The following is a 27,455-nucleotide window of genomic DNA, read 5'->3' on the forward strand; positions in this document are numbered from 1 at the left end:
TCCAATCTGAAGCATGAAGGCCCAGACTATCCAACACATGTGCATTAATTTTTACTTGATGAACGCATGCCACATGATTCACTAAACTGAAACCTTTCTTAAAAATGGGACAAATGTTTTTCGAAACCATACGAAACTAACATAATTCTAAATAGCACATTTCTAAGAAATCGGCACGTGTTTTAAATTAGATTTTGGTCACTGACTTTATCTTTTAAGCAAACAACTGTGATTTCATAGTCAGTTGTTGTGATACAAGTCAGTTGTTACACACGAAGGCATATTTGAAAGTCAAAAATGACACCATGGCAACACAAAGTGAAAGTAATCATTTATTAAATATATATTGAGTGGATAAACGAACCTCAGTCAAATATATCATTCTCAGGCTGTCGCAAATATGCGATTCCTAAGTGAGAAAAAACCCAGAACACTTATTCAGACACCAAGTTTGTCTCATGACGTATTGCTCATTTAAATTAGTATTAAAGGAAGTGAAAACATGCCGAGGCTAACCACGTATAAGGGTTCTGCCTACAGAGTAATAGCAAGCCCTTGCAGAGCTGACACAGAATCCTACATGAGTGCTGAACGGCAAACTAAAAATAAATAGGCTACTGTAATATTTATATCCACGGTAGTGGTTAGTGCCTGAATTTGATCTCTGAAGAGACAGTGGAAAACCCCACTGTCCGTTTTTGGCTTATCTGTTCCAGGTAAATATTCCATGTGGCACAATGGCTTGCTTGCAGGTCAGTCCTCTGAGCCTGGACAGCCTGTGGACACACGACACTTAATGCACATGTATTTTTTTTAGTATGAATCATCATTTAAAAACGGACTACTTACTTATTCATGAAAGTCACTTTTATATAAGGTGACCTTTGCAGCATCTTTTTATGTCTGCAGAGATCATATGCAGTTCCCTTTGACGATGGTTCTCCAGTAACCGAATGAATCGGCCAGAGGACAACTTCCCCACGAAAGCTTCGGCTGGAAGTGTCAGTCATGGTTGGTTTATTCCAGATATCCGTCAAAACCATCCAGCTCTGTGTCTGTGTCGTATGGAATTGAGGCTGGGTCAGAAAGCACACCCAAATCCACCAGTGCCTGGTCCATATCCTCTGGCAAGAACACTATCCCTACATTAAGGACTATGTATTCCATTAAGAAGGCATAGTAGAGAATTAAGACATTGACAAAAAACAGGCCGAGATAAAACATATATGGAAGCTCGTTGATTAGCGATTCCACTGAATCTAAGCGAGAGGAAACTGAGTGTGTCATAGACTCCAGAACATATGTTTCAGTCTCACTGAGCGAATTAAAAGCATTTAACCACACTTTATATGAGACAGGTCAGTTTGGAAGCGTCTATCCATCCATTTCACTCAAACTCGGTGAATGCCGCTCTCTTTTCAGCAGGATTTTCCCTGCAATCCGTTCAACGTAAGTAACGTTAACGTTATGTTTCCACTGACTCATACAGCAAATAAGTTAGTGAAGAAAGGCATGTTTGATTTTTACAAGGGCAAAGCGCTGCAATTTGACTTAAGGACTATCCCGTGTCCCTCTTAAAAGCCCGGCGACGAATAAAAGGCATAAATAAAAATCATCTGAAGGCTCGGAGGAGATTTATAACGCGTGAAAAACAAAAACAAACGGCGCTTTCTCATGACTTCACCAAAGCCGTTGCATTCGCACGGAACTCTGGGAAAGTTGAGTCCGAGATGGTCGGGTGACTTGGTTCGAACGCACTGTAATGACTTCCATAATAAACTACAATTCCCATAATGGCTTCGCGCTGGGGTTTGGGCTGCCGTGAGCGAAAGGACGACAGCTATGTTTTCATGTGAGGATTCTGGGCCTTCTCTTCGGCGGATATGGATCCATTCGCCTAGCAAATTGTGTTAAAAACATACATAGTGCGAAACAGAAGAACCGAAAAATGTTCGGCCGTTCAAGGAGCTGGGTCGGAGGGCAGGGGAAGTCCAAAAACATTCATTCTTTGGACCATTTGAAGTAAGCTTTTATAGACCTTTTGCAGCTAATTCGCTAGCCAGCTCAGCTCGTGCAGTTTAAGCTTTTTAAACTCAGTCGGTGTTTGTCATGAATGTGGAAAGCCACCAATAGTCAGTTTAAAAATGTTAACATTTATATTACTCACGGCAGGATTTATTTGCGATGTAAAACTGAGAACACAAGAGCAAAACTGTATGTGAAGCAGTAGGCTGGGTGTCAAAACCTAGTGACCTGCCTACCAAGACAGCATTTTTGTGGACATATACATACATTCGGACATATGATGCCCAAAAAATGCTGCCTAGGTGGTCAGTTTACTTTGTTTTTAGCCACGTTAACATATAGTTGAGTGAAAATGCTGGGTTTATATCTTAAAAGCAGCGACAGTGTCTAATTAAATATGTCACTTACACTAATTTCTAATATGCAGAAAGCATTTATGGTCGTTACGATCTCAAATAAATTATAATTAATTATAAGTTGCGCTCTTAATATGAAATGTATTGTGTCATTTAAGAAGTATTTCTTCTCTATCATTATATATATATATATATGTAGATATATATATATATATATATATATATATATATATATATTTCTTCTCTATCATTATATATATATATATAATTTATTCATTTATTTATTTATTTTTTATTTATTTTTTTAGGTACATGTACCATGTCCTGACAAAGAACACAACAGTGACTGATCACAACAGAAATCTTCTGGTGGAAACTATCCGGTCCATCACTGAGATTCTCATCTGGGGTGATCAGAATGACAGCTCTGTCTTTGAGTGAGTTTCACCTTCAGTTTTGACAGTTTCCACACGTTAAGAAAATATGCAAAACCAAAGTCTCGCCCTCTCGCTCTCTCTTTTTTGTAGCTTCTTTTTGGAAAAGAACATGTTTGCGTTTTTCCTCAACATACTTCGGCAGAAATCCGGACGGTATGTGTGTGTCCAGCTTCTGCAAACGCTCAACATCCTTTTCGAGAACATCAGTCATGAGACTTCTCTCTGTGAGTACACCCCCGGACAAAGTTCAAATGTTATGCTTTTTAATTTCATGTTTATGTCCTGAGCATATTATATGTTGTCTTTCCTTTTCTAGATTATTTGCTGTCCAATAATCACGTTAATTCCATCATTGTGCACAAGTTTGACTTCTCTGATGAGGAAATCATGGCCTACTATATCTCCTTTTTGAAAACTTTGTCTCTGAAACTCAACAACCACACAGTGCACTTCTTCTACAATGAGGTAAGGTGCACTAACTAGGGCAACTGTCATTTTTCACATGACAGTTTATCGACTAAAAGCAGAAGGGGGCTTTTATTTGTGGGCTCGCATTCATTCTCAGTGTAACAGACCGTAGCGCACTTTCAGGAAGAGCTGACAGCTCACTGTGACTTCGTAAAACCGTGTTTCCTGTGTGTTCTTGCAACTTGAGCAGTTATTTTTCTTTCATTTTGGACAAATGTAGTCCAGCTGTAAGTTTACAACTGTTTTATGTGGATTGGAAGGTGACGGAGATGTTTGGGGGCTCCTTTGTATAGGGGGAAGTTATTGGTGTACTGTCAATGGTTGTATTTAACCGTCGTGTGTTCTTTATTCCGTGGCACCTGTGATGCTGTTAATCATAGGTGTCAGGAATAGAGAGGGCCTGCATGGAAGGATTTGCTCTATGAGAGATCTGATGCTGCACTGATTGACTTTCTCTTAATGTAAAATGTAAACCAGTGCATATTAAGACAAGCTTTTTACAGAAATATACTAAAACTACTGTTTAATCTGTTAAAGACTTAAGAAATCGGCTTTTGCCTTGACAGTGTAAACCAAGGTCAGAGTAATGTAACTGAATGAGATGAGATGAATTAGTTTTATAGACACATTAACAAAGTGACGTTTTGGGCGTGACAGCCGCATTGCTTGAGGAGACACATGAGTCTCATATGAACTCATTATAATTGTTATAGTAATAACCGTAGTAACATTTTGGAACCTTGTGGTACACAAAAAAGATTGTAGGTGTTTAACTAGAATTGCTGACCGAACTAATATTAGCAAATGTAGACATATGCTTAGTAGATGAATTATCTAAATCTTATATCACAGCATAAATAATTTTATATCACTTAATAAAGGAGTGACAATGAATAGGTCCAACTCTAAATTATTATTGGATGAGCCACATTGAAAATTGTTCTGCAAATATAGATATAAATAAATAAATTAACTAATAAATAAATAATACAATTGCATGGCTAGTTTGTATTTTGTCTATATTTTCAGATTACTCCGTATTTCTTCTTTATTCTTATGTTTAACATACGGAGCCACTGATAGCTATGAATATATTTTTACCACAGCATAATAACAAAATATATATAATATATGGGGGTAATTTTTGGAAGAAGTTATTTTGTTCATTATTGGTGCATTAAATTTATCAAAAGTGACAGTAAATGCTTTTACATTACAACTTTCTATTCATCAAAGAATCCTGAAAAAAATGTATCATAGTTTCCACAAAAATATTAATTGATAATAGTGAGAAATGTTTCTTGAGCAGCAAATCAGCATATGATTTCTGAAGGACTGTGTGACACTGAAGACTGCTGACAATTCAGCTTCACTTCCATCACAGGAATGAATTGCAATTTTAAAAATATATAAAAATAAATGATTGTTATTTATTTTAAATTGTAATGATATTTCACCATATTACTGTTTGTGTTTTTGATCAAATACAGCAGCCTAGGTAAACATAAGACACTTCTTTACATTTAAAAAAAAACCTACCTACCTCAAACTTTTGAACAGTACTGTACATACAAAATAAATACACCCGCAGTTTGCATTACAGAAAAAAGGAGGAGAAGAGTGACAACATTATTGAGGTGCGGTGTGTGTATGAACTATATATAACAAAAATTTATTAGATACCCATTTTAATTTGATTACCCCAGTTACACTCTTAAAAATAAAGGTGCTTCAAAAGGTTCTTCAAGCGATGCCATAGATGAACTGTTTTTGGTTCCACAAAGAACCATTCAGTCATACGTAGGTTGTTTAAAGAACCATCTCTTTCTTACCTTTTTATAATCTGAAGAACCTTCTTTCGCCACAAAGAACCTTTTGTCAAACAGAAAGGTTCTTCAGATGTTAAAGGTTCTTTATAGAACCATTTAGACAAAAGGTTCTTCTATGGCATCGTGAAGCAACTTTATTTTTAAGAGTGTAGCATTGCATTCACGACACTTTTCAGTGTCAGTGATGTTATGTGGCTATTTCTTCTGCTCTGTAGACATTCTGGATTCACATAAGAGAATACAAGTGCAGGGATTTTTTTACGTCACCAATTGCAGCTCTCCTCTCTCTGAGCTAATCCTCCTCGCTGACGGCCTCACTCTCTGTCTCCCATGCTTCTAGCACACTAATGATTTTGCCCTGTACACGGAGGCCATTAAGTTTTTCAACCACCCAGAGAGCATGGTCAGGATCGCGGTCAGGACTATCACACTCAATGTGTACAAAGGTGAGTAGAGCCCTGACTCAGCTGCTGCTGCCGCCTGATCCTCCTCTCTTCTGTCAATCGCTCTGTCATGCCTCTGATGCATGGGCATGCTGACGCTGTTCTGCCATCCGTGAGTAGCACACACTTACATTTAGTGATCGCTGCTGACTCCAACCGCATGCACGGGCAGACTGGGGTTTCACTTGGGTATGGTCACATGCTGAAGACTGAAGGGCTTTTGCTGATCTGTTTCTCTGGCTTGAGCTTGTATAGAAATCCTTCTTCCTCTTGTATAACTGACTTAACCTTTCTTACCATCTGCTTGGCACTTGCCCTTGAATTGCGGTCAGTCTTATAGCTAATCAGCTGTTCCCTACAGAGATCATTAAAGTTGTTGAAGTCAAACTGCCGTAGGTGCATGTTACAGATGTTAATGTGCATTCAGTGGCCCTAAATAATATTTGGAGATGCAAACAACACTTAAAAGTTTTTAAATGTCATTGCATTGAATAAACAACCTTTTACAAGTCTTTTTTTTTTTTTTTAAACAAGCCAGTTGGTGTAATATTTTATAGGGATGCTCCTACATGGATAATATGTCTACATATGAAAATTAAATTAATAATATTTTCAATAACCGCTATATATATATATTATATATATATATATATATATATATATATATATATATATATATATATATATATATATATATATATATATTGGATATGATTAGATATCAGTCTACATTTTGCCAGACTGATTACAAAAAAAGTACTCATCTTAAAAGTTCAGATCAGCAGTGGGACATTGCATCATTTAACTAATGTAGACTTGTTATGGATCATTTGTAAACAGGTTGTACATACCTACAATACAATACAGTACACATTTTATTTCTGTAGAACATTTAAAGTGCTTTCCAGCATAAAGCCAATAGACAGTTTGGCTACATACATTCACCCAAACGCAAAAAAAAATCTTGTTTACTTACTGCCAACTTACTTTTATCAATGTTAAAAAGAAAATATAACTTATAAAATAAAGATAAAAAAATAATAAAGAAAAAGTGTCTTAAAAAATCTTGTAGTAACATCCAAACCATCTATTTTATTTTATATTATTTTTAATAATATGTAGGCTAAATATAAACAACGTGGTCACCCATAATATTTTGTATGATTATTATAAACGTGGTCGGTCAATGTGGATAAATTAAAAAAACTTAAGTATGTGTCGTCTGAGTCCTTTGTGACTGCAGTGCACCATGTGTCTTCAAGATTTTATGTAATGCAATAACATTCATACATTTTTAAGTGTTAAATGTACTATCTGTGGTTTCTTGATATGGCAGATCACATGGCTAATTACATTATAAATGCACTGAATTAACTGCAAAAATGCAGTTAAAATCCCTGATTGTCAGAAAAAGTAGTTGGGTGGTATGCTTTGCTTTTTAGCATGGATCTGGTTGATATATCTAGTGTTTTAGGCTGTTCTTGGTTCCAGATGCTCTTTTGTGCAGGTTTAGTACCAGCCACTAAGGTGGTGTGATGGTTTCATCTTTTGGCCTCTAGGGCCCAGAGCTCCACTAGCTCAGTCCCTTCATCCTGTTTAATCCTTTGTCTGTTCTTCCCCTCTCCCTCTATGGTGACTCCTGTGTGCCTTATTCCAGTGTCATGTAAGTTGGTTAAATTCAGAACTTTGTACTTGTATTTTTTTTTCTTTCTCACAGATGCTTCTTTTGTCTGTGTGTACACAAGTGTACAATTCACACCCTGATAGTAGTTAACAAATACACTCATTTGCACTGTCGCACATTGGTGCATTCATTTAAACCCTCTTGTTTGGCTTGATTTTTGGCAGTATCAGTTGTATGTGTGTGTTTTAGTTTAATTTCTTTTTTAAAAAGATCCTGGAGGTTCATTGAGCATTGATTATTATAATATCTACAGTGCTAGATGCATATCAACCTACATTATAATCCACCCATCAACTCCTAAATTATTCCTTACCTGACAAGACAAACATAAACAGGCCCATTTTTTGTTTATATTCAGTTTATTAGCGGCACATGCAAAGGACTTTTGAGCAGTTAGACCCCTATTTATTTGTTACTATTTATTACATAGTGAGCCTTTATAAGTTTAGATACATTTCACAGGATCTAATACACTCAGCATGCTTAGTAAAGGACTTTTTATATTGCTTAGGATCAAATATACTGCAGCCTAGCTTCGTTTAGCGACTTATTTAACATAACCCTCCAACATCTGACCACTCACATTGCACATTGCTCTGTAATTAACTATTGCTTTTTAAAGACCACTTGCCGTCAGTAAGTCTGCCACTGTTGTGTTATTAGTTACAGTAAACCTAATGTCACTGTGGCTGTTTCCTGTCTCTCTGTCTGTTTGTGAGTAACCGTGTTTCATTTTGGTCCTGCTCCGCAGTAGACAACCAGCACATGCTACACTACATCCGGGACAAAACAGCCGTGCCGTACTTCTCCAATTTGGTCTGGTTCATAGGCAGCCATGTCATCGAGCTGGACAAGTGTGTGCAGACTGATGAAGAGTAAGGTTTTCGTGACACCTTCTTATGTGTAGTTCACCTCCGCACCAATAGGTGTCACTACAGACCACATCTGAGCACTGAAAATCTGAATTCACAGAATAGCCTGCTCATTATTTTTTTTCTGATTAAATTCTCATCAGACATAAAAACAGAGGAAAACTCAGCGATCTGGTAGCTGAGCACCTGGACCATCTTCACTATCTGAACGACATCCTCATCATCAACTGTGAGTTTCTCAGTGACGTGCTGACCGACCACCTGCTCAACCGCCTCTTCCTTCCCCTCTACGTGTACTCTCTGGTCAGTCAAGAGCAGGTGAGGACACAACCGCACTTGTCTGGAAAACAACTAGCATACATCTAGTAGGCTAGTCTTTATTCCAGGCTAACTTTGCATAACCATTGGAGCTGAGGGAACAAAATCTATACGCCACTTTATTGCAAAACCCTTTCAATATTGACTCGAGTTATTCTTTTTCTTACTCCTGTTGTGCTTTTATGACACTTTTTTTTTTTAATACCATGTATAATGGCTTCCAAAGTATGTTGAATAGAAAAATAAACTTAATGCAGTCTTCAGTGTCACATGATCTTTCAGAAATCATTCTGATATGCTGATTTCCTGCTAAAGAAACATTTCTTATTTTTATTATCAGTGTTTAAAACAGGCTTTGTGGAAACCATCTTTTGTTTTTTTTGTTATTTCAGAAATCATTCTGATAGGTAAATTTGCCATATATATATATATATATATATATATATATATATATATATATATATATATATATATATATATATATATATATATATATATATATATATATATTACTGACTCCAAACTTTTGAATGGTAGTGTATGCATATGATAGTGATCCAAGCATAGTTGTGAAGATGTCATTTTCACCCCACATGATAACAATCTTTTTTTTTTCCAGTCTGAAGACCGCAAGATCAACCCTCAGGTGTCTCTCTACCTGCTGTCACAGGTACAGTGCTTCAGTTTTGTTGAAACTTGCAGTGAGTAGAATAGCCACCAAACATACACACGGTGTGAGCTGTGGTCAGGTGACAACATGTGCTGTCCCGCTGTCTCTAGGTGTTTCTAATCATCCACTACCAGCCGCTTGTCCACTCTCTGGCTGATGTCATTCTGAACGGAGACCTGTCAGTGTTCACCCTGCAGACCGAGCAGAGCGCTCACAAGAGTTCAGTGAGTACATTCGCCAGTTGGCCTCTTCAGTTGGATGTGCATGCAGTAGGGAACCAGAAGGATGCTGGATTGATCCCCAGAAGGAGCCATGAACCATTTATTAGGGTTTTATGAGAACAAGTGGCTCTTAGTCGATAAAAATGTTGTTCCAAATGGCCTTTCACATGACCTTGACAATGTGTTGTGTCGTCATGCTTAAAGTTACATCAAACCAAAGTAATATCATTGTGTTTGCAGTTGTTATTTTTACCAATAATTTTGCACAATTTCTGCTTTCTTGTGTACTAGCAACCTTGTTTGCTGTCACGTCAAAAGTGTGGTAAAGTCCTTATGTGAAAGGTCTTTTGGTTTAAAGGGCATTTATTTCTGTTCCACAGTTACAGGTACTTGGTAGATCTCTCTCTCTCTCTTGAGGTTTATTGGCCTCTATTTGATATTTACTTGATGTCAAATGTGTTGTCATGGCTACATCAAGCTGGCCAAACTTTCCCCTACCTCAAGGAAGATTCAATCAATGTGACAGTTTTACAGTGACGCATGTGTCCAATTAGCTTGCCAAATGTTATCACGTCTGTTGATCACCTAAAAGATGTCAGTCGAGCGCTACAGTCTCACCGTGCCCTTTTTTTAATATAAGATGCGTATCGGCCACAAATAAATTTCTCAGAAAAGAGGTAGTTACGAAACACCACTGCTCCAGTCTGTGGATGAGATTGTTGAAGAGGAGTATTCTTCTTTGCGGTTTGCCTCTGCCCTTGTTATTTTCATGAGGGTATTTACACTGAGGTAAGGCAGACAGATAAGAGCACTGCGATATCAGTGGTGTTAATGGGCTGCTTTGATGTTTTTTCTCCACAGCAGACAGCACTGCAGCATGTAGGTGGATGTGAGACTTGATTGTGTAGTGCAGCTTGTAGCACATAACTTGTTTTTGGTTTTTTTTTTTTGCTTTTTTTCTGGATGTCAGAATCCGGGCCAGGCCGTGCATTTGCACTTATGCAAATATTTTGCAATGAAAGCGTCCCGAATTTTTGTCAGGTTGAGTCGTTAGCTTGCACCTGGCAAAAACAAAATCACGTAAATGTCAGATTTGTTTCTGAGAGAGGAGAACGTCATGAATGCTTGAACTGTAGGTTTCCACTCATTTGAGACTGTTATCATGTGAGAAGTATCTCAGTTAGTAGTATTTATATGTTTTTGCGATGACATAAAAGTTGCAACATGAACTAGGCAATGGCAGCAGTTGGCAGATTAATTTTTGCCATTGCTCATACTTTGATGTGTAATACTCTAGCAACCTATCAACGTGCACTTTGAATATCTTAGCAACAACCTGACAACAATCTATGACGTCATTTCCTATGTAAAAGTAAGTATTATATATATATATATATATATATATATATATAGATATATATATATATATATATATATATATATATATATATATATATATATATATATATATATATATATATATATATATATATATATATAGATAGATATAGATATGGCTGATTCAAAAAAAAACTGTTTGAAATTAACAACAGTTGGCGTGAAAATCCGTTTCACTATAATTTACATCACAACATAGAAGAAAAGATGTTGCTACTTCCACTTCATTGTGACTTTAATGTGCATTTACATTTATGCGTTTGGTAAATGCATACATCTATTAAAGGTATGTATTGTATTGGTTCATGCATTCCCTAGGAATCGAACCTATGTCCTTGGTGTTGCTTGCGTCATGCATACATACATACATATACATATATATATATATATATATATATATATATATATTATATATCATATTATATATATAGAAATATATATATAGTTATATATATATATATAAATATCATTTTTTGTCAAATTGAGTTATATTCTTATCTTATTCTGTGACAACTTATTTACCTTTACCTTTAATGTTGTGTACATTTCGGGACTTTTATATAAAAAAACAAAAAGGTTCTATCTACACAGTCGAATGGAATTGTGTGTGTGACCCTGGACCACAGTTGCAGTCTTTTCATTGTATGGGTCAAAATTATTTATTTTCTTCTTTTATGCCAAAAATCATTAGGATATTAAATAAAGATCATGTTCCATCAAGATATTTTGTAAATTTCCTACCGTTAATATAAAAATCTGGAATCTGAGGATGCAAAAAAATCTAAATATTGAAAAAATCGCCAAGTTGTCCAAATTAAAGGGATAGTTCACCCAAAAATGAAAATTCTGTCACTAATTACTCACCCTCATGTCGTTCCATGTGTAATGAGTGTTTTTACATTCAGCATGTGTGCGCTGTCTACTGAACGTAAACAACGCTCATTATGTTGATTACGTGCTGAGATACTCTCCAAAATGGTGGAAGACGTTAACTCGGGGAGAAGAATAGCTGCATAAATTGTTATTATTGTTTTCTTCGCGCAAAAAAAGTATTCTTGTAGCTTCATAAAATTGCAGTTGAATCCCTGATGTCACATGGACTATTTTAACGATGTCTTTGCTACATTTCTGTGCGTTGATTGTGGTAATATCCATGCTGTCTATGGAGGGTCAGACAGCTCACAGATTCCATAAAAAATATCTTAATCTGTATTCAGAAGATGAACAAAGGTCTTACGGGTTTGGAATGACATGAGGGTGAGTAACTAATGACAGAATTTAAATTTTTGGGTGAGCTATCCCTTTAATTTGGACAACTTGGCGATTTTCTCAATATTTAGATTTTTTTTGCATCCTCAGATTCCAGATTTTCTAATAGTTGTATCTCAGCCAAATATTCCCTATCCTAACAAACCACACATCAATAGAAAGCTTATTTATTTAGCTTTCAGATGATTCATAAATCTCAGTTTTAAAAAATGTATCCTTATGACCCCATGGTCCAGGGTCACATATATTTTTCTTATTTAAAAAAATATATATATTTTTGTTTGCTTCAAAAACTAGACAGTTAATTAAAATAATTCTAATTTTGGCAGTTGATGTTATCACAAATATATCCCTAGAGTATTTATTAATAAGTGTTCTGGTAACAGGAGACTGGCTTCAGTACACCATCCTGTATTATTCTGATAAACGTATGTTTATCATCAGCAAAAAAAACTAAATAATGAAAGGGGCAGTCCGGCAGCCTTTTCAGGGAAACGATCTGTGTTCTCATATGTGTCAGAATTATCAAAAGCCATTTCCTCTTTCCCATTCTCTGGCTCTTTCTGTGGTCTGTTTCTGTGTCTCACCTCTCAGGCTTAACCACATCTTGCTCTACTAGACCCCTTTTTACAAGCTGACGGTAATCTGTTAAACCCATCTTCCCTAAACCAGTGCGACTTGTGTGACTGCAATTTCAGATCAGTTTAAGAAAAAGTTACATTTAAACAAAAATGCTGTGTTCAATACAACAACACAAATTGCAAAACTTGAAGTTCTAAATGAAACAACTGAATATGTAAACACATTCTGTAGATCATGTAAACTGCACTGTGTTGACGATAAATAGACCATGACAGCGACATTAAGTTGGGATTTAGTGCTGATATGATATGAAGTAATTTTGCTGACTGCTACATTTGCTTTGGTTTGCACGAAACTGTTGACGGCATGCATATCCGTGCAGCCATGTACTGTAAACAAAACTCTGTCTGCCTCTGCAAAACTCAGCGCATCATTATGCTGTAAGGTCCTGGTATGTTTTGTATTTAATGGGAGAAAATGTTGTTTATAGCATATAATGAATGTAATGAGAAATATGTATGTGTACGTATTGATATGCATAAGCGTGTGGATTTAGTTAGCTTCAAATGGTTAAAAACGCTATTCAGAATTATTTGCCTAATTGTTTAAAGGGGTCATGAACTGCCTTTTTTATTATTTTGTGCTGTTCTCTGAGGACCCCTTATAATGTTAGATTTTTACATCAAAAACATAAAAATATTGAAGTTATAGGCCATTTTCTGTCCTATTTTGACCCCCTCATCAGAACACTCTGTTTGAATTGGCATAGTGGATTGTAGACTTGGAAGTTGGGATGTCCCAGCTCCCGAGCCAATGGGAGCTCAATGATCGGAATTGGGGCCGCTCTCCTAAACCCAATCCTTATTTTATGTTAGCTATCATGCTGTAGGTGGCAGTATTTACCTTCCAGTCGATTTGCTAATGGCCATTAAAAGGAAAAGAAGATGCACAAATGTTTATATTCGTGTTCAGCTGCCATTAAAAACAACAACAACAACATAAGAAATGTGCGTGCTTGACACACGAGAACCAGTGAGCTCTGTTCTAGCACCTCACACACAAGTTTGAGCTTCCTCGTTCGGTGTATTTGATGCCATCTTTTATAACGATCGCTCATTCATTTATCGGTTATATTTATCTGCTGTCAGACTCGTCATCTTGAGACGTCATTGCCATAACGCATTGCTATGGGCTGCGTGTTTGCTTTGGATTTGACTGACAAACTGCCATTCTGACACTGCGAATGTCATGCTTTCTAACCATATCTCCACTTTTTTACCTTTAAGTTGCAATTATTTTCCTAATTTTATATATAAAATACAAGAAGTTTACATAGTCGGCACAGCATTGCCTTTTAGTTTCAATCTTTCTGAAAATCCCATGTTTAATTGTGCTTTGTTTGTAAACGAATAAAAGGTAAAGTGAAGTGAACAAAGTTCTTACTGACGCATTCTGAAACTAAAAATAAAGTTCATCCACTCTTTCCTAACGTTGGGATCGGAGGGAGGGCAATGCAATGACTGTTTTTCCACAACTTGGTACTGCGCAGCATCTTGTTGTCTTCAGCGCCATCTTTATCGCTTGATTTCTGTGTAGACCTGCGTTTTTCTCTTTTTATTTGCACTACTTGCGTGATTTGGTGGGCGGGGCTAAACAGGCAAAGATGCAGAAGCAGGCGTCGATCTTCTCCTGTGGAGGCGGAGTCTAGCCACATTGTTACATCATAGAGTAGATCATTCCACAACCTGTTATTTTGGCAGATTTGCTTTAAGCTGTTTTCAGACTAATGAGAAAGTTCTGAGTTCTGAAACTTACAGGATGTTTTTATAGTACAATGATCACTTATATGCCAAAAGATCAAAGGAATTCTGGTTTCTCAGTTCATGACCCCTTTAAATATGTTGTTTAAATGCATTACATTTGCTAGTGTTACTGATTCATTCTGTAATCTATCAATACATCAAATCCAGATGGGTAGTGTTTTGCAAAAGTAAAGTCATTTACTCTCTTTGAATGGCAGAATTCTATTATTAAATCTCAGTAAGTACAAAAAAATAAAACAATGAATATAATGAATACCATCAGATGACAGTGGCAATAACATCTGACAAAATCTCTCCCACTGCAAAGACTGCACTGTTTAGGAAACACTGATATGCAATATCAAGATTTCAAATTGAGGCTCTTTATTGACTTTGTACTGGTATGACAAGTTTTGTTGCACATATATTTCACTATGCAAGCCAACACCTTTTTTTCCCCTGATGATCTGAATGCATCACCAACAAAATAGTTATGATATTAATCACAAATTATTAATATTAAATTATTGAAACTGCACTAGTTTCATGTTTATCTTTCCAATTCTTGCAAAAGTTCTGAATTAATGCCAAAACTGAGGTTAGCCGAAGTTTGGTTATTGAACAAACATCAGTATTTCAATTTATAGTAAGCACGCAGTCTGTTGTAGGACTGTGTTGTGTTGTGAAGAGCTCGGTTGAGGAAGCCAGTGGGAATCCTTATGTAAATGCAAAGTTCTGGTCTATCTTTTGTTGTGGCTCTCGTTGCTCTGATGTACAGCGATTTGCCTTACACCATCACCGCACCGCCTCTAACCTACTTTCCCTTTCCCGTAAAGCCTGTGAAATAGATGCTAGTACCTGAGTGTTACCAGCAAGCCTCTGCCACCCAAACACACACGTACACGTACACGCACATCACATGACCTTCCTTCACCACAAGCCACAGATAGAGGATGAGCACAGAAGGGACCATGCAGAGATGGCGGATGCGTAGATCAGGATTTCAAACAGGTCCTTGCGCAGATGACAGGAAGTATGAAGTTTATGTAGTGCAGAGATGAAGGGTGAAACCGCCACCGTATTAGAAGCTTCCCCTGTTTTCTCATTATACGATTTACATACTGCACAACGAGCAGGCTGCATGTGTTAGCAGACGCACACCTGCTACGCAGTTTGCTGGAAACGCACCTGTAGCCTGGTGGCACGCTTTAGCGACCCCATTTCGGGAGATTAAACGAGCACAATGCAGCATTTCGGCAAATGCAACTTGGTCATTTGGGTGGGCTGAGGTGACGGGTACGCTCACATCAGTGCAACATACATCAGCCTGATGTCACAAATCTGTTGTTTTGATTCATAAAATGATGTCACACATTTATGATGGGATGCAATGCATGTCAGATGACCACACTTTAGCCTTTAGTAAACCTCCTAGATGTGTTTTTTATATATATATTTGGCTCATCTTGACAGCAGAGGCAGTGAGTGAGATCATCACAAATGCAGATCAGCTGCCTTTTATCTCTTTGGTCCTTTCTCGTAAGTAGCTCGGTCTTGACGATATACTTTGCACTTTGAATAGAATTTACTCATTAAGCCTGTGACCACAAGCAAGACCACAGATGACTGTTTTTTTTGCAAGTGTGGCGTCCTACTGAGTGCTCCACTTCTCAGCTGCGAGCACAGTTGTCACTGTGACCTGTTGTGGCCCTGTTTTTTTGTCGAGAGACGTTTTTAACTCTTGTGCTACCTTAGGTTCCTTAAAGCTGCTTTCTGAACTTAAAGAGAAACTTTAGATGGAGAACATCATTTCACGTATCGAAACAGTAGAGGTGGGTTCTTTGAATCCTCGCAGGCGTTCTTTGAAAAGCAGGCCGAGTGGTTCAGAGTGCAATAGTGCAACTGTGAGACCACGAGCAGGTGATTGTTCACAGTGTTTTCCTGCTGTTCTAAGAATGAACGTCTTATCTCTTGTGTGGTTGTTGAAAATGAGGTTAGGGGTCCTTTAGTGCCATGCCCAAAAGCACTACCTAGTGCTTGTCATGTTGTGTGAGTTATTGGAGCTCCTTGCAAACATCACCTCTGTCCGTGCTGCAGTTACCATGTGTGTCCTTGACTGTTTGGCAGCTGTTTCCTGTCTTAGCGGGTTCTTGTTTCTGAGAAGCCAGAGACTGTTTTCCTTTCACTGCTTCTTTTAGTTCTGCAGACGCTGTAAAAGCAGCTATTGCTGTTATCTGAGATGGTTTATGTGTGAATATGTTGTGCCAGTACCAAGCAGCAATAGGTTTATTATATTTATATATGTTTTATAAGGAAATATTTGAAAACATTTATTGAATTATTTAAATAGAAAAGTTATAGATTGTTTTATTCTTATTTAAATATCCATTAAAGCTTAGTAATGTTTGAAAGACAGTTTCTGTTTTCCTCCAAATTGTGCATGTGCATTTTATGTACTTTCTCTAGTTGGCCTAGAAAAAGTAAAAATTAAAAAATAAATAAAATTAAATATTATAAATAAAAAAAATAAAATCTAAGAAATAAACATAATTAATAATGTAATTGTAATGTGATAATGTTAACAAATAAGATTAAGAATCATGATAATAATGGTAGTGCTATTATTGGTGTTGTTATTAGGGATCGACCGATATGCATTTTTCAGGGCCGATGCCGATACCGATTATTACAGATCAAGGAGACCGATAACCGATATTTTGAACCGATATGTGTCTAGTGTAAAAATGAAAATTAATGTCAAAATTAAGAATAAAAAGGCCTCTGACAAAGACTCTCTTTAAATTATTTTAACACATCTTTAATTCTGAGAACTGTTCATAATAACAACATTAATATTAATAATAACAACAAACATAAAAAGTGCTGGGAGCATCCATCAGCAGCATTCTGTAAAACTAAGTAAAACTTAAAGCAAATTTAAACAGCAAACAAATGAACAAATAATGGAAAATAAATGTAATCTCTCTCTCTCTCTCTCTATATATATATGTATGTGTGTGTGTGTTATATTTAGCATTTTATTTGCAACCCAGAATTGCATTAAAATCACACACAACCCATATTGTAATAGTGTTTTATTTTTATTTTTGATTTGTAAAATGTTAGTTTGACTGTTTATCACGGCGATACAAACTAGGAAGTATACAGGACAGCGTCATCCAGAATACGTGCAATGTGAGATTATTGACAATTTAAGTTATTAGCATAGGGTTATTAGCAGGGTGCGATTTGTGAAATAAACAGAGGTGGGGGGGGGGGGCTTTTTTGAAAAATTTTATGAAATGTTTTTTAATACGACGGAAAATTGTATTTAGTGTGATCTCAGTTTAATAAAAACCATTGTAAGCCTACGTTAGGCCTATTAATTGTAATGATTTAATGTCCCGGTTATTCAAAACAACAAATTACATCGACGGAAAGCGAGCAAAGAACACAACGGAGCTTTTTGAAACCTCCGAATCAGTTAAACCATTGCGTCGCAAAATGATTTCACTGTTTCGATGCGCTTCAATCGGATCGCGTATCGCGAATCATTTGATTCAGATCTGGACGTCAGAGCGGGTTTGCATGATGAAATTTTTTATCCCCACCGGGGATAAAAGTTATTCAGCAGAGGCAGGGATGCATAGCTCACCAGAAGGGGGAAATCCCCCCCTACCCCCCCTCAATCGAACTCTGCAAATCGCACCCTGGTTATTAGCCCAGACTCAAATAATGAGAGAGCGCGGCCGCGGAGATAACTAAATCAGAAATAGGGAGCTCGCGTCGCGTCAGGGCGTCAGAGCTCGCGCTTGATGCCCTTTCAGCTCTTCAAAATTGCATAATGGTAATTCTGTATCTGTATGATAGAAACCGCTCTCCAGTGGCTTAACTCCTAACCTTTCTGATATTTGCAATCATGTTAGAATAAAGCAATATTCTCCAAATATGCGCAATTTTTTTGACTAAGAGCCCTAACGGAACACCGTGTACTAAGCCTGAACGCTGGTGGTTCAGTAACCCACGCTGTTCAACTTGTCTTACATCTGAAGCTATGTGAACTAGGAGTTGTGACACACAAAAAAAAAAAACCGCAGCAGACGTGAGTGTTCTTAATTCGTGTTGATAATCCATTCACAATATAACGTTAAGTTGGCCGAATGGTGAGAGAAGTAGGTTTTAGTTTCACTATCTCAGCACTGATGTGATGATCCGTTAAAGCATATCACTGCAATGACGGACATTGACCGGGAATTCCACAGTATAATAACTGAACGGGGCTTGTCATCATAAATCGATTATTCTTTAGGTGTTTTGCAACTTCAGTGTAGTGATTTATTGCAACTTCAGGAACGTTTACTGCATTCTTACCTTCGAGAGATAACTTATTGATGTGTGATCACTGAAGCAGCTCCTGTGCTTTCGGTGTGAGAGCGGAACATTTTCCAGCCGCGCCAGCCGTATTGATTGGCCAGGCTCGTGACTCCCAACAAATCAGACGGACGATGGGCGGGGCTTAGTCTAGGCCACAGAGCGGTGTGCTCTGACTGAGGTGGCTGGATCAGTGCCAGATCGCGCATTTCAAAAATAAAATGATTTTATCGGCAAATCGGTTTTGAAAATGGCCGATGCCAATAACAATAAAAATCCTTAATATCGGCGCCGATAATCGGCCACGCCGATAATCGGTCGACCCCTAGTTGTTATTGTTGTTATTATTATTAACAAGAAGATACCTTTTCATGACCCTCAAAAAGTGTACATACGCCTCATCCATTGGCAATTTTATTTCAGAGCAATGCTGGTGTTCGTCGCTTCACCAAGCCCCCAGAAAGTCTGGAGCGTTCCTTGGAGATGAGTCGTCACCGTGGGAGGAAGAGGACCCAGAAAAGACCCAACTACAAGAATGTGGGCGAGGAAGAGGAGGAGGAGCGCGGATCAGAGGAAGGGCCGGATGAAGAGAAGGAAAAGGCTAAAGGTACAGAGGCTAGTTCAAAGGCCAGCAGGACAAGTGGGGACAAGGAAGGTGAGTAGCACTAGATGAATGTCCCAGCATGACTGACTGACCCTCCATTCTTTGGATCATACCACACTTCGGCTGTGGCTCTGCTCTCAAAACTGACCGAACAGCTGCACCCATTTGAGTTTGCAGAAAGTTTCACCTAAAAATGAGAACTGTGTCATCGTGTACTGGCCCTCATGTTCTTCCAAACCCATATGACTGACTTCTTTCGTGGAAAACAAATGGATACATTTTATTGTGATTTACCCAAGTAAGACATATGGACTGGAGCAATAATCCCATCAAACAATCAGATTTTAGGTTTAGACTGGGGTTAATGATTTGAACAATGTTCTAATAATTTTAGATATGGGCTTGGTCTTTGGATTGTTTCTTAGCATTGTTGTTCCAGGACCAATAATGATGATAGTGTTGACCCAGCAACACGTCCTACTTGGCTAAATCATGTTTTGCCAGTTGCGAGAGCACTCCACATTCTCACGTCATTTCTGTGTTATGACACGGTCACTTTGGTCCACATTCATTCTGTGCTCCCCACCTCTCCGATTGGGCAAAACCTCACCCCCACCCTCTCCCTCTCCTACCATGGGAGACATTTTTGTGTCGCCTTAATTTTGCTGGGAGTTGTCAGACTTGAGAGGGAAAGTGAGCTAAGCCCTGTCTCCTGTCGTATTCACTCCTCTGTGTGATTCATTCTTTCAGTCGTCCTTCCCCACGTCTGACACACAGACAGTTATATGATGTTCACTTAAGTAACTTTTAAACTTTTTGCAGGTTTGCAAGTTCATAAGGTGTTCAGGCATTAGAATAGTTTCATTTTTTACAATTGTTTTTTCCACCTTGTGGTCTCTCAACCAACCAACCAGTTGTGTAAACAGTTGTATAAATGTTTATTTACATAAATTATATATAATCTGTTCTGTGGAACTCTGCAGATTTTCCTCTTACAATCACTGTTAAATATGTTTTAAATATTTATTTAATCCAGCGGTCACTACAATAAAATTCTAGAAAACATTCCCTTGTGGCTTGGGTTGTTAGGTTCAGTTCTGAAAGTTATTAAATGCAACCAAGTGGTTTCCCTTTTTGAGATAAATGTCTGCTGGCATATAATCATTTCAAGGGAAATCCATTAGTGTAACTTTAGACAGCTTAGATCAGTGTAATGCAGGGATCTTCCACGGCTGACATCTAACATAGACAATGCCAAAATCCAGCTTTGCTGTTATACTCTCGGTATTGTGTTTGTGTTTGCAGAAATTGAGATGGTGGTAATGGAAAAATGTAGGATCTCTGAAGGGTCCACTTTGACGGAACAGAACATTACCGATGAGGAGAAGAGCGCGGCTGCGGCACGATCTGAAGGACAGAAGAGCAGGTACACAAGCAACCACAGCCTTAACCACAGACCCTAGAAGAAAACATGTAGCTCTTTTTAGGCTTAGAAAACACATTTACAAAAAATTGTACAATTTTAAGAATGTCCACAAATTTTTTTGTCAGGTTAAGCTAACCTCCTGTGTAGGGGTGGGCGATATGACCAAAATCTTATATCATGATATGAGGAATTTTATTTCACGGTAACAATATATATTCCAATTATAGTTATTTTTGCATTAAATAAGGTCTTTATGATATCAAAGTTTTCAGTAAGATTAAATAATAATAAGAAACTAATTACAAGCAATGGGAAAAAAACTACAGTAAAACAAATAAATTAGAAATGCTACATGCATTGTATAAAGTAGTCACATGTATAAAACACTGCATATTCTTTACTGTGTAAATTATATATACTGTGTACAGTGCCCTCCACTACTGTTGGCACCCTTGGTAAATATGAGTAAAATTGGCTGTGAAAATAAATCTGCATTGTTTATATTTTTTTCTTTATTCACAAAATTTCACTTTCATTGATGTAAAACAACTGAAAGTTGGGGGGAAACTTGCATTATGAAATGAATGTTTTTCCCCAAATCATGTTGGCCACAATTATTGGCACCCCTAGAAATTGTTATGAGTAAAACATTTCTGAAGTATATATTCCCATTAGTATTTTTTTTTTTTTAGCACACCAGGGTGACTAGGAGCATGAAATTGTCCAGCCATGACTTTCTGTTACACTAGATTATAAATATGAGGAACACAAAAGGGAAAATTTCCTTAATCATCCACCACAAGGAGTAAAACCAAAGAATATAGTTCTAATGTGCAGAGCAAGATTGTTGAGCTTCACAAAATAGAAAGTGTTACAGAGCTGCCTGGAAGAGGACATGTGTCTGTATTTTCCTAATGCACGGTGAGGAGGAGAGTTTAAGTGGCCAAAGACTCTCCAAGGATCACAGCTGGAGAAAATCAAACAGCCCCTACATCACCACATGTTGTTCGGGAGGATTTCAAGAAAAATTCTCCTCGCTCATCCAAAACAAACATATTCAGTTGTCAGAAACGACTAGAACTTCAAATGGCACTGGCTTCTATGGTCACATGAAACTAAAAAATAGCTTTTTGAAAGATAGATTTTTGGGATGGGATTTAGTAGATGGGTTTATTAAAGGTAGTGAATGTCCACGGTTAAATATAGTGCTGGATCTTTTAATGTTGTGGGCCTGTTTTTCTGCCGGAGGTCCTGAACATCATGTTCAAATGCATGGCATCATCAAAAAGATAGATAATGCAAATTTATTTTCACAGCTGCCTTTGCTCATATTTGCCAAGGGTGCCAATATTATTAGAGGTCACTGTATATGTTAGTGCTGGGCAACAATTTTTTTTTTTTTAATCGTGATTAATCGCATGGTTGTTTAAAATTAATCACATTGTTATGCACAAAATTCAATAATGCATTAAAAAGTGTATTGTGCACTTTTTTCTTTTACAAGTACTGCTATATGAACAAAAGTACAATAACTTTTGGTTTGCAAACACTTGATGGGTGAGTGCGTGGCAGGTAGAGACTCATGTGCTGAGCGAGAGCGCTTCTCTGCTGTCCCAATTATGAAGTCATGATTACGAGCACGTTGCATTCTTTTCTGTTAAAAATAACAGTGAACAGTGGTTTGTGAATGTTGATGCTTAGCCTAAATAATTTTATCGGGAGCATTTGTGTGAGCACTGCTGCAGTCTTAGGCCCACCCCAAATGCTCTCATTGGTTGAGATGCGTGATAACACCCCTCCCAAGCCAGTACTGATCAACATCCCACCCCTCCTGTAACCCATGGTTTGTCTGTATGTGTAAAGCAGGTGTAAAGGAGCAAAGGACTTTCATAATAAAAAAAACTGCATTAATGCGTGATAAAATAATCGTCGGCGTTAATCAATTAATGTGTTAATGCGATAATACCACAAATATTCTATCTAAATACAAGCAACAGCAAATAAATACAGTAGAGTGAAGATACAAATAAAATAAAAAGTGATTTTCAGATTTTTTTTTAGGTAGGTCTGTCATTAGTTTTAAGTTACAGAAATTGAATAAACTAATCAAATGTTAAACAGCATTGCATATTTGACTGTATAAATTAAAGATTAATCTTTATTAAAGTTATAAAGCTATTCAGTCAAGAGCAGTGAGTGATTTCTTTGTTGTTGCTGTTCAATTAATATTAAGATTGTCACTTTAAGAGAACGCACTGATCCAGTGCACTGATACAGTATGTTCAGCCGGCTATGTCTGTATGGCGTTATTTTTTAGTCAAAAGTTATGAGCGTGTAAGACATGCTCACGAGCACATTGTTATTTCACACACGCAAAAATGAACCTTCAGCTGGCATGATAAAAGTACTCGCGCACAAATTCAACAACCGAGAGGTGTAAATGTAGCTGCGAGCGAGCGCCTGGCATACTCTCTCATAGGTTATTGTATTACTTGTTGCTCAAAAATATGTAACGTTAATGTTAACTTACTTAACAAAACGTAGAGAGCTGTCAATCAACGTACAAGGATGTCCCTGTGTGAAGAGTGACCAATCATAAGAGGGGTCAGTGCCCTCCTTGGTTTCCGCCCCCAAATTGTCAAAATCATGTAGACTCGAGGGAGCAGAAATCAGCTGAGCGAGCAGAACTCCACTGCGCGAGCAAAACAGCACTCCGCGAGCAGAAGCCCGCTCTGCGCGAGCAGGATTCCACCGTACAAGCAGAGTTAACCTATGAGGAGTATGCCAGGCGCTCGCTCGCAGCTACATGTACACCTCTCGGTTTGTTGAATTTGTTGCCGCGCGAGTACTTTTATCATGCCAGCTGAAGGTTAATTTTTGCGCGTGTGAAATAACATAATGTGCTCGTGAGCATGTCTTACACGCTCAAAACTTTTGACTAAAAAATAACGCCATATGTCTGCTATTGGATAATTACCAAGACGGGCATCTTGACATAATTTTTGTGTGAATCTGTCCATTCAAACACAATACTTCAGAGAGAGCTTAATATTTGTGCGTGTTTTGAGACGCGGGTTTGCACGCTTCGGATGAGCGCACGCACAAATCTTCCCACTGCTCGTGTGAGCTCGCTTCCTCTGGCTCTTAAATGTTTTAACTGGCAAAACTTAAATGAGTTTAGTTTAAACACAGATATCAGTGTGTGCTGTTCGGATCTCATCTGTGTGCACGCGAGGTATCAGCACCCGGGTGATAAATGACTGCTAATATTCCAGCATACGGCATTCGCATTGATCAAGAGTGTATGGTTTGTCCGGGTTTTTTTTTTTTTTTTTCATCACTGTTGTTGTAATGTATTGGGAAGCCAGAATGCGCATCCATCAACAGAAACATACATTAGCCGAACCCTGTTATTTTTACATAAGAAACCATATTGCAGATGTGTTGTCAGATTTAAGTTGAACCGCAGTCCTAGTGCGTGCCAAAACCGTGTGTGGAGAATTTTTTGGTTAGATTTTTTTTTTCCTTTATATGTATATATATATATATATATATATATATATATATATATATATATATATATATATATACACATATATATATATATATTATATATATATACACAGTACAGACCAAAAGTTTGGAAAACATTACTATTTTTAATGTTTTTGAAAGAAGTTTCTTCTGCTCATCAAGCCTGCATTTATTTGATCAAAAATACTGAAAAAAAATTAATATTGTGATATATTATTACAATTTAAAATATTTTTTTTAATTTATTATACTTTAAATTATCATTTATTTCTGTGATGCAAAGCTGAATTTTTAGGATCATTATCACATGATCCTTTAGAAATCATTCTGATAGGATGATTCATTATCAAAGTTGGAAACAGTTCTGCTGCTTAATACTTTTTCAGAACATGTGATACTTTTTTAGGATACTTTGATGAATAAAAAGTTAAAAAAAAAAAAAAAAAAGAATCTATGTTTTTAAAATATAAATATTTTGTAATAACAATACACACTACTGGTCAGTAATTTGGGGTCAGTAATTCTTTTTCTTTTTTTTAAAATAAAATCAATACTTTTATTCAGCAAGGATGTGTTAAATTGATAAAAAGTGATAGTAAAGAAAATATATTATTAGAATAATATATTATTAGATTTTTTTGGGAATAAATGCAGTTCTTTTTAACCTTTTATTCATCAAATATATTAGACAGCAGAACTGTTTCCCACCACTCATAATAAATCAGAATATTAGAATGATTTTCTAAATGATCATGTGATAGACTGGATGTTACATGTGACACTGAAGGCTGGAGTAATGATGATGAAAATTCAGCTTTGCATCACAGGGATAAAATTTTTTTTTTTTAAAGTATATTCAAATAGAAAACTATTATTTTAAGTTGTAATAATATTTCACAATTTTATTTTTTTTTTTTGTATTTTAGAAGACCATTATTTTAAATTTTAATAATATTACTGTTTGATATTACAATATTAGAGTTAGTAATGTTTCCAAACTTTTGGTCTGTACTGCATATATATATATATATATATATATATATATATATATTATATATATATATATATATATATATATATATATATATATATATATGATATATATATATATATATTCTTATTAAAGTTACAAAAGTGATTTAGTTAAGAGCAGTGAGAGATTTTGTCTCTTTTGTTGTTTGATTAACATGAATGACAGACAGCAGGAAAATTAGACTGCTATCACTTTAAGAGCTTCCCTGATCCGGTATACTGTTACACGTTTTCTTTTTCAGCTGTTTGTTTTCACTTAAGACCTAAATTACTGTTTATGACAATTCTTGCAAAGACGAGTGTTTTTTTACATACAAGTGTGTGTATTGTACAATTCAAGGCCTACAATTCGGCAAAAATAACTTTAATACTCCCACGCTCTGTGAGCACCGTCTTCAGACTCTGCTCTCGGACAGCACACACAATTAGTTTTCATGACCACATAGCACAGCAATTTCACATTAGCGTGTAACCGCAACGGAGACACTACTCCAGAATCTTTACCAGTTGACAAATTTCTAAAGGTTAATTGTGTTGACTGGTAAATCACCCACCCCTACTTCTGTGACATTTTCATAAAGGGTCAGATGCGTCTACAATATACTTCTCCACCTTTTAGTTTAGAATCAACAGTTCAGTACTTCCATTAAAACTGCATTGTAGTCCAAAATTGTGCTTTATGAACCATTAGGTATTGTCAGCATTGTTAAAGGGTGTTAAGGTTTAACCAATGACCATGCAATTGGCTTTTTATGCTCCGTTCACTAAAGTGCAGCAAAGCTCCCATATTTAGATTGGTGTGTTCCAGAGAAAGAGGGCCCAGGACATGTTCAGACTGTTCCTCAAGCATTTCCAAAGCAATATTTGTGTTTTCGCTATCCCAAGAATTGCATGCATGTGAAAAAGCAGTGTTCTAAGGAATACTCTGCATGGACACGATTTGATATTTAAGAAGTGTTTACAGATGTGGAGAATATTTTTAGTTTGAGAGAGAGGGAGGTAACTACAGTTTAGTCTGGATATAAGTGTTTCTCAAGGCCAGTCTAAGTTCGGCATGATTTATAAACAATAGCTCACGTAGTAAAAGCCATTTGCAACACTCAAACCATGCAGTATGTGCTCAGAAACTGCGCAATGCACATTGCACACATTGTTCTGTTGTTCATATTTTTGCATGATTTCCAGAAAGTAGAATGAAAGAATAGCTGTTATCATCTTGTTTGTTGTTCTAGGCCCTTCCTGGACATGTTGTATAACGCACTGGACTGTGACACAGAGGATTACCAGGCTCTGTTTGTGCTTTGTCTCCTGTATGCCGTGTCTCACAGTAAAGGTATCTGATCTGTCTCGAACAAAGCATTTAAAATAAATGGATAATAAAGGATCATGTGACAGACTAAAGTATTGATGCTGAAAATTCAGCTTTGCCATCAGATTTATTTAAAAAGAGAGCAGGAATTGTACAATTTTGAATATTTCACAATATTTTTTTACTATATTTTAAAAACATTGTCCAACCATTCAGAATGCTTACATATAACATGTTTGCTTACTTGAGTAAATGTATTACAGTACTTAATACAATTTAACAATGGTTATATGGTAACATGATTTAGAATATTTTAGACAGCTTTATAGTGTCAACAGCATACTCCAGCATTCTGTTTCTTTATCTCTTGTTGGTATATGTGTGTGTGTTCATGTGCAGGTATAAACCCGGAGCTCTTAGAGAGGATCCAGCTACCTGTGCCAAATCAAGAGAGGAGCTCTTACAGTCAGGTGTTGGTGGAAAGAGTGATCCGAATCATTAGCCAGGCTGCTCAGCCAGGTACACACACACACATGGCACATTCTCACCCTACTGTACTCTACAGACAGATTCCAAATATAATCCTTCACCTGCTTAGACATGCTCATTAAATATTACACACTTCAGATTCCATTGGTGTGCCTGAACTTGATCGTGTAGACCAAAGCACTCACTGTTTATTGAGGGTAGTCATTTACTCGTATTTTAATAAAGTGATTGTGCAGCATTTTTATGTGCACATACACTTTCTTTTTTGAGGTACTACATAAATATACCTGATTTCAATGTGTGTGATTCATCAGTA

The 27,455-nt window shown here is 36.9% G+C and overlaps 2 protein-coding genes across 2 annotated transcripts in view; one reads left to right on the forward strand and one right to left on the reverse strand.

Moving 5' to 3' along the window:
- Positions 1-319: 319 nt before the first annotated feature.
- Positions 320-1,722, reverse strand: LOC109060256 (dexamethasone-induced protein homolog). Its single transcript, XM_019077410.2, has 2 exons — positions 850-1,722; positions 320-776 (listed from the first exon to the last, which is right to left on the reverse strand). The coding sequence occupies exon 1, from the start codon at positions 1,285-1,287 to the stop codon at positions 1,018-1,020; it is 270 nt and encodes an 89-aa protein (XP_018932955.1). The 5' UTR covers positions 1,288-1,722; the 3' UTR covers positions 320-776; positions 850-1,017.
- A 94-nt stretch (positions 1,723-1,816) lies between these two features.
- LOC109053832 (protein CLEC16A-like) overlaps positions 1,817-27,455 on the forward strand; it is a 53,674-nt gene continuing 28,035 nt past the window's right edge. Inside the window, 14 exon segments of the mRNA XM_042720408.1 lie at positions 1,817-2,022; positions 2,690-2,818; positions 2,909-3,042; positions 3,135-3,283; positions 5,456-5,561; positions 7,216-7,221; positions 7,994-8,117; positions 8,258-8,432; positions 9,052-9,102; positions 9,213-9,326; positions 19,169-19,400; positions 20,655-20,775; positions 26,574-26,674; positions 27,050-27,169. Coding sequence (XP_042576342.1) covers positions 1,949-2,022; positions 2,690-2,818; positions 2,909-3,042; positions 3,135-3,283; positions 5,456-5,561; positions 7,216-7,221; positions 7,994-8,117; positions 8,258-8,432; positions 9,052-9,102; positions 9,213-9,326; positions 19,169-19,400; positions 20,655-20,775; positions 26,574-26,674; positions 27,050-27,169 — 1,636 coding nt within the window. The 5' untranslated portion in view covers positions 1,817-1,948.

The sequence above is a fragment of the Cyprinus carpio genome, chromosome B3 (genome assembly GCF_018340385.1).
Source record: "Cyprinus carpio isolate SPL01 chromosome B3, ASM1834038v1, whole genome shotgun sequence".
Taxonomy (NCBI): Eukaryota; Metazoa; Chordata; class Actinopteri; order Cypriniformes; family Cyprinidae; genus Cyprinus; species Cyprinus carpio.

What these genes read in the sequence shown, in the direction of transcription:
- LOC109060256 (XM_019077410.2), bottom strand. Translation starts at nt 1,287, where the DNA reads ATGACACACTCAGTTTCCTCTCGCTTAGATTCAGTGGAATCGCTAATC.